The sequence below is a fragment of the Magnolia sinica genome, chromosome 15, assembly GCF_029962835.1.
Source record: "Magnolia sinica isolate HGM2019 chromosome 15, MsV1, whole genome shotgun sequence".
In the NCBI taxonomy this organism is placed as follows: domain Eukaryota; kingdom Viridiplantae; phylum Streptophyta; class Magnoliopsida; order Magnoliales; family Magnoliaceae; genus Magnolia; species Magnolia sinica.
In genome coordinates this window covers 66696491-66708836 of record NC_080587.1, presented here as the reverse complement: position 1 = coordinate 66708836, position 12346 = coordinate 66696491, and the positions used below count along the sequence as shown (strand labels likewise).

The window sequence follows — 12346 nt, the reverse complement described above, 5'->3', positions numbered from 1 at the left end:
AGGTAATGTCAGACATGTCCCAGATCTGGAAAAGAAAAGAAAAACTTAATATCCTTGAGGGTTTTAGATATGAACGGTTCATGTTCACAACAACGGGCGGTGAAACCAAGGTTACAAGATGTGCAATGGTGTTGATGAAGGGACATAAGATTGGAAATCTGTACAAGTTGGTCGAGAGCACAGTTATGGGTGAGGCCGCCACCACCTCACACGCAGAATCCGACCTAGATGACTCAAATCTGTGGCATGTGGCTAGGGCATATGAGCAAGAGGGGCATGATTGAACTCTACAGCCGGAAACTAGTAAAGGGAGTTAAGGCATGCAAGGTGGATTTCTGTGAGTATTGCATCCTAGGCAAGCAGTGCAATGTAAGGTTTAAGACTGCTCTTAAATCCCTGACTCTGGCCTACCCTGTTTGGCCTAGTCGGTAGTCAGCCAAAGCCAAGGTGATGGAAGTCATGGGCTTCCCCACCCCTTCGCCGCCAAGAATGGCCCCGTTGCTGGTTAAATGGGTCCCCCCGAGGGATGATTGGTTCAAGCTAAATGTTGATGGGTCCAGTAGAGGGAACCCGGGAAGATCAGGGGGTGGTGGGATTTGTAGAGGGGCGGATGACAACTTGTGTTTCGCCTATGCCATCGGGTATGCCATCAGCTCTAACAGCATTGCTGAACTTAGAGCCATTTGGGATGGTCTTTTGTTATGCCTGCAGAAGGGCATGCAGAAGGTGTAGGTTGAATCGGATTCAAAGCTCATAGTGGATCTACTGAACGGTAATAGTCGGGCGAGCGTAAGTTGGAGCTACTGGCTGGACCGCATTCAATCCTTAAGAAAGGGTGCCCTCTTTCCTTTCACCCATGTTTTCAGGGAAGCGAATGCTACGGCAGATGGCTTGGCTAAGTTGGCTAGTTCGTCTCAGGCCCACTATTTTTTCAGCAGTCGCTGACCTCCCTCGATCCATTCGGGGCGCGGTCCTTTTGGATAAAACTGGGCTGGGCTCTCTCAGACGTACCCACGGGGACTGAGGGGTATTTCAGTGTTTTGTCTGAGTTGCTTTCCTTTTTTGTAGGGCCTCTATACGATAGGCGGGCCCGATAGCTTTTTGTTGGGGCCTACCTGAATGTCTGTAAATCCTTCCTTTGTTTATAAAATTCAAGTGGCATGATGTCACCTTCCAAAAAAAAAAAAGAAAAAAGAAAAAAGGTTTAAGACTGCTACACATTAGCAGTGGGGTGCTCAACTATAGTCAGTTCGATGTCTGCGGCCAGTGACAGTGCCGTCCAAGGGAGGGGCATGATACTTTGTGACCTTCATAGATGACTTGTAACACCCCGAACTTTTTAAATACCGAGTATTGAAAGTTCTCGAGTGTTACTATAGAATGTAACCTTACATCTAATTCCCATCACAATCTGACCATTGGGAATAGTCCCCAATTTGCAGATCAAGCTGTCTGACCGTTGATTTTAAGATGACTAACCATTAAGTGATTCGACATATGTACCTTCCCTTAAATGAATTGGCGAATAACTCTGTAACCATAATGATTTAAATGAAAGTTGGTTTGCAAGAAGTGTTTAGAAAGGCGCATACCAACATGTAGAACCATTGGATCTTACAAAACACTTAGATCAACAATAATTACGAAATTGCCATTAACCTAGACCTTGAATTCTAGATCACAAGGTTCTCGCGATCGGTTTGATGAGAAACCTTATACCATGCTTATATATCATGAATTAACCGTACATGTTAAAATTTAAACCTCAGATTAGCAAGATCTGTAGCTAAAACAATAATTCACTCGATATGGACCTCCTAAGGACCATGATCACCTGATATCTTTAGACGAGCTGTACCTATAATTGACAAAATGAATGGACGGAGTAGATCTCTCTAAAACATCATTCCGGACCCCACATTAACCCCGAGTATGCATAGCACATGTGCATCGGTGGTGCACTAAACAGAAAAGTTGTTTGACCTGACAAATCTCCAAAACGAATTCAAAAGCTCTCCCGCTTTTGGAAATTTAAACAGACAATGTCCGTTTGAGGGACTGGTGGCCTACTTCCATGATCATCCAAGATGATCAGGACCATTCATCACTTACAGGGGGCAAATCTGAGCAAAGCCCTACCTCTTTCACACCAAACCTAATCAAACAACCTAACAGAATTCCGTCCGCAAAACTCTTCCGCAATTAGCGCCAAGAAACCAATACGATTTCAAATTCTCCTGTGTTGGAAATATGAAGAGGGCTACCTGGATCGGATCGGGACTGTCCAAAATAATGAGGGACTTTTGATCCTCTCCACGTCGCCCAAGAGAGAAAAGAAGAGCATGGTTTTAACATTCATCTATCTCTTGCACAAGGAAACCACACCGTGCAAAAACACGTACACAGCCCCACTTCCAGACGATCAAACCCCTGATCTGATGGGCCAGAGAGCTTTGAAGGATAAATCTAAAATGTCCATTTGCTGGCCCTTCATGAAAGAAATCCCCACAACGAGTCAATCTGATCAAAGGCTACTAGGGAATTGTGATTTCAAAATCACTCGTCCACCGGTTACGCAGCTCCATGCGCAAACAGGGTTCGAAAGAGACTGGTTTCGTCTTCGAAACAGACTCGTTTTCACAGGGACTGGAGCTTATAATAGCTCCACGTTAAGAAGGGAGAGGAACTAGTCGATTCCACGTAAGAAGGAAGAAGGAAAGAAAGTGAGAGACAGGGAGAAAGAAAAGATACAGCAGCAGCCTGCACGCCAGATCCCTTTGACGCCAAGGTAAAGAATTTCCGATCTTTTTCATGCTAAACCTTGTTTTCCAAAAACCTGTATAAAGATTACCTAAAATCGAGGCTAACCGAGTCAACTCGGTGGGAAGATTCGGCTGAAAGTTAGGACCCGATCTAGTTAATACTAATGACCATCAAATTAATCCTTTCTCCCTCTTCTTTCAAGCCCAATTTCCTAAGACTTACTAGACCTAATTATAAACTAACTCAGATAGTCCAAACTAGGTGAATTAGAGTGAAATTTAGCCCTAAAGAACGTCTCTGAGCAGTTAACTTAGTAGGAGACGATCCAACGACCTAAGGTGAGGGTTTTATCCTTTAAGATTTCCTTAATTTAAGTTGGTATGATTTAATTGCCTTTTGCATATTTAATGTTACTATGATTCTCTCCCTGCGATCGTATAATTTTACCACCATTAATTGTCTATCCTTTGGAAATTATGATATGACTTCAATTACACGTGATCTTTATGAATTTATGTGGGACGATGGATACAAGCCTTGCCGTTGCCTTTACTAATTTTGTTGAGTTGCTACACTCCTCTTTATTGAGTTGGCCATTGCCACTCTCCTCTTTATTGAGTTGGCCATTGCTACACTCCTCTTTATTGAGTTAGCCATTGCTACTCTCCTCTTTGATGAGTTGGCCATTGCCACTCTCCTCTTATTGAGTTAGCCATTGCTACTCTCTTCTTGGTATTATTAGTCTCGTGCTATCTATTTTTAAGGATTGGGCATGTGTCTTGGACACGCCGGCGAATATCCGTAGTTATGGGATGCAGGTCAAGTCGGGTTTTGTATGAATTATATTCCACATTGCGATGATCACTAAGTATGATGAGCTGCATTCACTTTGCTAGGCGTGCATCTCATGTAGGTAGTTTGCGCATACTGATACTTCTCGTAGTAGTGGAGTACGTGACGTATCAGAAACCTTCCATTACTTTTATTAACCTCTTGAATTATTGTTAATTTTAAAGGATGACCATTACTACGAGTAGGGCGTTGACCCTCTCCAACCGTATAGATGATGCAGGTGGCGTACAGGTTGAGGACCAGAAGATCAGTCCCCGATAGAAGATTTTGCTGAATAAGAATAGATGAGTAGTTTACGATTTAATTTATTTACACTTTTACTACGCAACTCAGATATTGTAATAAGCTCCCATTGAGAGAGCATTCGACAGTTTATTTAATTATGGGATGATCAATGCAGTTAATTTTATTCTTGTGAATGATTACCATATGAATGTAATTGGATGCGACCTAGATAAGAGAAATCTCAAGGCGAGACCTTGAGACATCCACTTCTTACATTATTAACTCCCGATTTCCTCGGACTCGAGTATAAACTCTGGCCGTGAAAATTCGGGATGTTACGTGACTACTCAAGGAAGGTTTGGGTCTACTTCATGAAGTACAAGTCTGAGGTGTTTGCCAAGTTCAGGGAATGTAAGGCGGAAGTAGAGAAGTGAACTGGGAGGCAGGTTACGTGTCTCAGGTTAGATGTTGGTACAGAGTACAGAGAGGCACAATTCATGGAATTTTGCAAAGATCAAGGCATCACAAGGCATTTCTCAACTCAAGAAACCCCACAATAGAATGGGGTGCCAGAGAAGATGAACAAAACTCTGTTGGAGAGGGCGAGAAATATGCGGTTGCATGCGGGGATGCTTAAAAGCTTCTAAGTTGAAGCGGTGAATATGGCATGCTACCTAGTAAATCGGTCAACATCTACAACACGAGACTCTAAGGTTGCAGAGGAAGTCTGGACAGGGTGTTACTGGTGATGGTAGCGGGATCCAATTTTGAATTGGAGCAACTCGATGTGAAGACGACATTCCTTCATGGGAACTTGGAGGAAGTCATTTACATGAGGTAGCCTGGAGGTTTTGAGGAGCTTGGTAAGAAAGGTCACGTGTGTAGGCTGAAGAAGTCACTGTACAGGTTTAAGCAGTCTTCAAGGTAGTGGTACAAGTAGTTCGATTCCTAAATGGTGTAGATTGGGTATAATAGGTGTGAGTATGATTGCTGCGTATACTATAGGGTACTTGAGGACGAGACCTATATTCTACTGATGATATGCTAATTGCTGCAAAGGACAAGACAAAGATACACTTGCTTAAGTCTCTGCTAAGCAAGGAGTTTGACATGAAGGATTTGGGTGTTGCGAAGAAGATCCTAGGCATGGAGATAAGGATAGGCGAAGAGTCTGGGAAACTGTCACTTTCTCGGAAGGGTTGTGTGCTAGAGAGGTTTCATATGGAAAGTGCTAAGCAGTTAGCACGTCTCTAGTAGGTCACTTTAAGCTATCAGCCAGATCATGTCCAAGTACATAGGAAGAGATTTCAGAAATGTCATGGGTGTCATATGCTAGTGCAGTGGGGAGTCTGATGTATGCAATGGTTTGCACAAGGCCGGATATCTCATAGGCAGTCAGTGTGGTTAGCAGGTATATGGCGAATCCATGTAAGGAGCATTGGAATGCTGTTAAGTGAATTCTCAGGTATCTCAAGGGCATAATCAATACTGGAATTATGTTCGGGGGACACGAAGCTTCAGGTGGAGTTGTAGGTTATGTGGATTCAGATTATGTAGGTGATCTGGGCAACATGAGGTCTACTAAAGGATAAGTTTTCACATTAGCAGGCGGACTGGTATGTTGGAGATCTACGCCACGGTCTATGATAGCATTGTCTACAACCGAGGTGGAATGCATGGCCGCAACAGAGATGTCAAAGAAGGCATTATGGTTGAAAGGTCTGATAGGAGAACTCGGGTTGAAGCAAGAGGCGATTCGGTTGCATTGTGATAGTCAAGAGTGCTATCTATCTGGCGATGAATTAGGTGTATCACGTGCGAACCAAGCACATCAATGTGAAGTTTCACTAGATACGAGAGCTCATTACTTTAGGAGAGATTTTGTTTCAGAAGATTCATACAGACGAGAATGCCGCAAATATGTTGACAAAGCCGGTGATCACAGAGAAGTTAAAGCGTTGCTTGGGCTTGATCAATCTCACTAGCCATTGATGAGAGTGGGCACCCTTGCGTGGGGGTGTGGATGGAGCTCCGTTCTAGGTGGAGAATGCAGGGAGCGGTCAACGCTCAAGATGGTGGTTGCACGGGGGATCTTCAGGGTGACCTCACAAAATACAATTTAAGGTGGGGATTGTTGTGCAGGATTCCTTGCATTCCGCTTTTCGGCTGCAAGGGCAGTTTGGTCGATTGAGAAATCCTTGGGTCGACCGAACGTCGCAGTGATATTCTCTGTCAACCGAGGACTGTTTCGGTGGACCGAGAGTCTTTGTTGAAAGCTTGATCGATCGAAGGAGTGACTAATGGTTTGCGTGTTTTTACGTAAGTAAAGTGCATTCAAGCCTAATTTCGAATTAGGGCTTTTACCATTCAAACGTTTTCTCTTAAAGGGCAAGGGTTTGTGAGGTGAGAGGGTTTCCAACGTTTGTAAGGGCTTGGGAAGGGTTTTTTAAGGGTTGTGCATCATAAGGGGAGATTGGGCGATCCTATAATTGAAGAAGGTGAGTGGTATACTTTAAGGTTTTGATTATAGTTGAGATCTTTGTCGCTTTGTGCCGTGGTTTTTTCTCGCAAGGGTTTTCCACGTAAAATATTGTGTGTTCTGTGGTTGATTGCTTTTTGGTTTGGTTATCTGCTTTATTATATTGTTGAATCTTTGTTTATCATGCTTCCGCAAAGCGCACAGATTGGCAGTGGTGTTAGATCCGAATTTCTAATACCTAGGGTTTGATCTGAGTTTGTTATGGCTCCAGTTTACATTGTTGTAGTGTGGATTAGCAGTGATGTTAGATCTGAATTTCTAATACCAAGGTTTTGATTCGGGTTTGTTATGGCTCGGGTTTACATAAATATGGTGTGATAAGGAGCTAGTTTACTCCAACAATAAACATATCTGCAATTCATTTTGTATCTTAGTTTTAGACATTGGTTGGTGTCATTAAGGGCATTTATTTGCCAATTGATGTCTAGCTTTAATCTCTTTATAACAATTTTCAATTTAATATGGATTTCATCATTATCAACTATGTACGTTTGTATCGAAAATTTTGGTTTAAGAAGTAGCCTACAATAATGAAATAGGAAGAGATAAAAAACTGCATAGTCGTGACTGTGAATTTCGAAGGAGTAATGAAGCTCCCACTTGTTTATTATTTGCTGCATGAAAGCTCACATTGGACCTGATTTTTCCAACATTTGGTTGATAATATGTTGTCTTGGCAACAATGTCATATAGATTTGCATAGCCAATGGTTTCATATTGAAAAGCCCATCATCAGCCTTTTATCAATTTCTACAAGCTAAAACATCAAGGGTTTGTAGAACATGTTACCATCTCTAATTATTGCGACCGTTTCCATTGGCACATTTATCATAATCTCATACCCAAAGTTGATCTACTTCCTCGGTGCATTGTTTGCAATATCGATAATATTGGCCAATATATCGGTCGGTATTATCGATATTGCATGTCAGCGATACAAAATCCATAGGTACAAAGGCCAGATTCCTGAGCATCGACGATATTATCGTATTGTATCGCAAAGTATCAGCGATATTGTGAGATATCGTTGCTTTTTTCTAAAGGAATTACCAAGTATCGACGATATCTGTCGATATAAACAGATATTGTTGATACTTTCCAGGAAACGCATGTTGCCTTCCTAAAAAACCCAAAAATCTATTTTTTCAAATTTCTTCTAATTTCACTCTTCTAAGCTGTTAGTGGGTGGATTTCGGTTCATCCTTTGCTTGGATTTGGGAGAAAAACCCAACATTTGAAGTTAGAATCAAGATATTATCTTGCATTTGGGGGCCGTTCTCATTCGGTGAGTTATTTTGCATTTTATCGATCCCTAGTGGGGGTGGCTAACATGGAGTGTGTGTACTAACATGGGTGTGTACTAACAAGCTAACCCAAAAAAAAAAAAAAAGTTTGCATTTTGATCCTTTTTTTTTTCCCCCATTTAAATCATATGAAATGAGTTCGAAATCATTAGAAATCTTTGATTCTTCATGTTTTAATGGAAAATCAAGGATTTTAACCTTCAATTTCGAGATTTGAATGTAGTATTCGATTAGGGGAAAGTTGGGGAAAATTCAAAATTTCCCTAATTTCTCCCAAATTGCTTGCAATGTTGCACTCTAAACATGAAATCAAGCATGTATGGGGCATGATCTATTGATTTGTCAACTTTTTGTCAAATTTCGTAAAGAAATTATTTTTAAATTGAAAAAAAAAAATATATTTTTTGAAATTTCCCTTCTAGCAGGGACCAATTGAGTGCAATTTCAAACTATTTAGGAGTCTTTGATGAATTCATCGTCACATACACTCTAATTTTCAAATTTTGAGTGTGGGTGGCCCGATTTGGGGGAAATTGGGTAAAATTTTAAAATTCCTCAATTTCTCCCAAATTGCCTGCAATGTTGCACTTCAAACATGAAGTCAGGCATGTATGGGGCCTGATCTGCTGATTTGTGAAAATTTCGAATGTAAAATTTATTTTTTGATTATAAAATAGTAAAAATATTAAAAAAAATATATTTTTTTCAAAATTTCCCTTAAACTAGCAACCACAAGAGTCATGTCAATCATAGGTGTATTTCTTAATTTCTACTTCTTTTGCTTTTGAATGAATTGGTTGTGTTTTCATACATGTCTTCTTACATTTATAAATGTTATTTTAAAAAATAAAATATTGTTGCTTATCTTATGCGACGCCATATTGTATAATTTTTTTGTTGGGCTGATACACTGACCGATACCGACATTCAGAACCATGGGTGGATTGGGTCCCTTCTTTTTTTCAAAGAGATAACATCAAATTTTATTAAAAAACTCGCAAAAAGCAAGGAAAGAATACAAAGCACCCGGATATGATAAGCGAAAATGAAAACAGCCATGGAGGCTTTGACACATACATCCCAACTCGATATAAACCACTTGACTTTCCTAATGGTGCCCTCTACATCCACCCTTTCATTCCGGAAACGGCACCCATTCAACAAAAAAAAGAAAAAGAAAGTGATGGATTACTTTTTCAATTTTCTCCAATTGCCTAACTCTGCTTCAATTTGTTGAATTCTGCTTAAATCAATCTCTCTCTCTCTCTCTCTCTCTCTCTCTCTCTCTCTCTCTCTTGTCTTCAAAGTAGCTCTATATCTGGTCAAAATGTGTGTTCCTCGGCCTTCCCTAACATCTAAATACAAGCCATCAAGGGGAGCCTGTATTGTTGCTGATACAACCCCTTTTTTCCCACATAATATTCAAAACCTTGATCCCACTTGTCATTTGGGTAGAGTACATCCCATCCCTCTAGATATTATGAAGCCTCAAAAGAGGACCTTAAACTATAGGCCGTTGATCTGTTTAATAGAATCAAGAGACCCTTAGTGGCTGTTTGGTTACCTCAAAGTTGTCATGGACATACTAGTTGGAACTCTATTTCATGTTTGTCTACACCCATGTCTGCATTCACTACCAAGAAAAAAAATGGAGACAAGCCTGTCCAAACATATGACTGTTGTGGAGACAAGCCTGTCCAAACATATGACTGTTGTGGAGACAGACAGTCGTCTCTAAAATAGATCCTATTACTATGTCCCCAATACGTTTTCATGTTCTGTACACAGCATCTTATGATGTTTGGTACATCGCATATTCCACTGTGCATGTCGGATGCATTTTTATTAATTGGACCATCCAACTAGCAGGCCTCACTGTAGGTGTGGCATAGCTTCAAAATCAGGTTGATTGTGCAGAAGCACTCCAAGGAAAAAAAAGACCACGATCACCCATTGGTAATCCTAATGATCGATATGATGGGCCTCACATTGGATGGCCCATGGATCATAAACCTGCCACATTGGAAGATACTAGCTATGGAATATTTGGCCCTTTTTTCATTTGAATGTGAGCCATTGTTTGCATTTTTTTCTTAGCTAGTCTATTGTTGGGCCACCTGTTAAAGGTTCAGGATTTTCTGCTTAGGAGATATGTAGGACATCGGCCATCCACAGTGCAGCTAGTTATATAAATGGTTTGGACCATGGAATCATGGGCCCCACTTGTAGAAAGCTCGAACGTCATGGTACAAAATTTTGGCTTAGCATTGTGCCATTCATTCTCTTGGAGAGTATGGCCGTCCATTGTACAGGTTCTTGACCACTTCATCAATCTAACCCGTTAAAATAATTGGTCATCACTACTCAAAAGTACCATGGAATCATGGGCCCTACTTGTAGAAAGCTCAAATGTCATACAAAATTTTGGCTTAGCATTGTGCCATTCATCCTCTTGGAGAGTATGACCATTCATTGTACAGGTTCTTGACCACTACATCAATCTACTCCGTTAAAATAATTGGGCATCACTTGTCACTACTCAAAAGTACGAGGAAAGGATGATGATAATTGCTTCATTGGTGGCCATTAAAGGGATGGTTAAAAAGCCCCATCTACCGAGCAACTCGTGATTTACATGGATGCCAAAATCAGTGGGGTCCATCATTAATATGGTTGGAGTGCCTGCAGACTCCTATTCTGGGTATACATGTTGTGGATTGCCAGATGATTGTTTTTCTATTCCAAGGTGTTTGATGAACAACATACATTACTGTCCAAGATAGATGTTTCCAACAAGATTGTTTCTTGGACAGATGTTTCTGGACATAACTTTGATGTTTGCTAGATGGCCCCTTAATGCTTATTTTCGTGCCATCTTTTCTATTTGGATTGGGTTGTGAACTTATTTCTCACCTTTTACCTTTGTGTATATAGGTGAAGGATAGTCAGGACTCTACACTTGCGGCAAGGACATTGAAATTGCCCACATCAGCTTGGATGCCATTTCCAATGTTGTTTGCCGCAATTCAAAATAGCTTGTCCCCTTCAGCCAAGGACTCACTGGATGCCCACTATAATGATTTCAAGGTATTTTATGATAACATAGCGAAGGACTCACTTTTTTATTATTTTTTTATTTTTTAGCGAAGGACTCACTTGATCCGTGTGATGGTCCTTTTACTTGACTGGTATCATTTATACGCTACTTGAATTTGTGTCAGAGCAAGAAAATAACTCGGGAAGAGTTGGTAAAGAAGTTGAGATTCATCGCTGGAGACATGCTGCTGATATCTACACTGAAGAGACTTAAAGTACAATGTAAGATGGCTTGACAATCAATTCAAAATCAATGAAACATTGCAATTTTTTTTATTTGGTAGAAATATTGGCCATTAATATGACTGCTGAAAGTTCATACAGTTGGCTAGTGGCTACTGACATTTCCCCCATTTTGAGGATTTTGATATACATAAGCTTGTGCTTGTCATATTATATTTGTAGAGAAAAAGATAAATGAAAGGGTCTGTTTGATAGATGCCTGAAAATGAGTTGATCTCATTTTAGTTGATCATAATTATGTATTAGAGAGCATAATCTCTAATACATAATTAGTAATTTATGATTAACTAAAAATGAGATGAACCCATTTGCAGGTGTTTACCAAAAGGCGCTGAGCTTTCAGGTGCTTGATAGGATGTGTGCATCTTATCCCTTTTCGGATTCTCTTAGTTCTAGATACTATGTAGCAACTAGCATTTATGGTAGCTTTTGATCCAACAACAACCGTGGTTGTCTTGAATCATTGAACATTAGCATTTTGATTCTACATGGGCCCAGATCGCACACATTTCAGAGATGCAAAGGAGCCAATGCCGTACTGTCAAATCCCAAAATCCCAGGGTTGTTTTGCATGAAACCCATGTGTAATTGGATCCCTTTTGTATTGAAAAATCTGGTGATGACTGTACATCAACCCTTTATACACATAAACACAAATGGAATCTGCTTTAAACAGTTCTAGAGCTTGATGCTTGGGCTTATGCCCACTTTTATCCTTTTGGGCTCCTTGCATGTGTGGGTTTGTCACGCACTTTGGCCAACATCTGTATGATATCAAGTTACATTATAGATCAAGGTTTAAAATATCGGTGTCAGAGGATGCATTGGCTAGCTCCAAGTATGATATATATTAGGTGATACGCAATGATAATTATTCTTTTTTTATTATTTATTTTTATTTTTAAAGATGGGGTAAGCAGAGCTGTCTCAAACCTGAGACCTTAATGTGGAAGCAAACCTGTCTTCTGTCGAGCTAGGTGCCCTAACCCTAGACGACAATGTTTTATTTTTCATTAATATCTATGTAGGTTTTGACAGAATTTAGTGCCATACTACTAGACAAAAAAGCATAATGTTGCTAGGTAAAAAAATGTTGCATGTGATTTGATATGATAAATATGGGAGGATGTTTTAAACCATAGCATATCTGTGGCAGTGCTGCGATATAATTATGTTTGCTGATGTGCTTTGGGTGCCCACATAGTTGGAGCCTCTATTGGCTTAAAGGAACCGTCGGAAGTTTCGGTGTGAGTACACTATGCCACGTTGAGAGGAAATTAGTGTTGTTGCTATGGCAAGACAGAAAGGGGGCCCCCCCCCCCCC

The 12346-nt window shown here is 40.5% G+C and overlaps 1 protein-coding gene across 2 annotated transcripts in view; it reads left to right on the top strand.

Moving 5' to 3' along the window:
- Positions 1 to 12346, top strand: part of LOC131228240 (probable inactive poly [ADP-ribose] polymerase SRO2) — a 36084-nt gene extending 23738 nt beyond the window's left edge. Inside the window, exons 5-6 of one of the 2 annotated variants that reach the window (XM_058224134.1) lie at positions 10618 to 10770; positions 10905 to 12346. In XM_058224134.1, the coding sequence (XP_058080117.1) occupies positions 10618 to 10770; positions 10905 to 11015 (264 nt within the window). In that variant the 3' untranslated portion in view covers positions 11016 to 12346. Of the gene's footprint in view, positions 1 to 10617; positions 10771 to 10904 lie in introns of those variants that run through there. The other variant, XR_009162762.1, reaches the window with a different exon arrangement.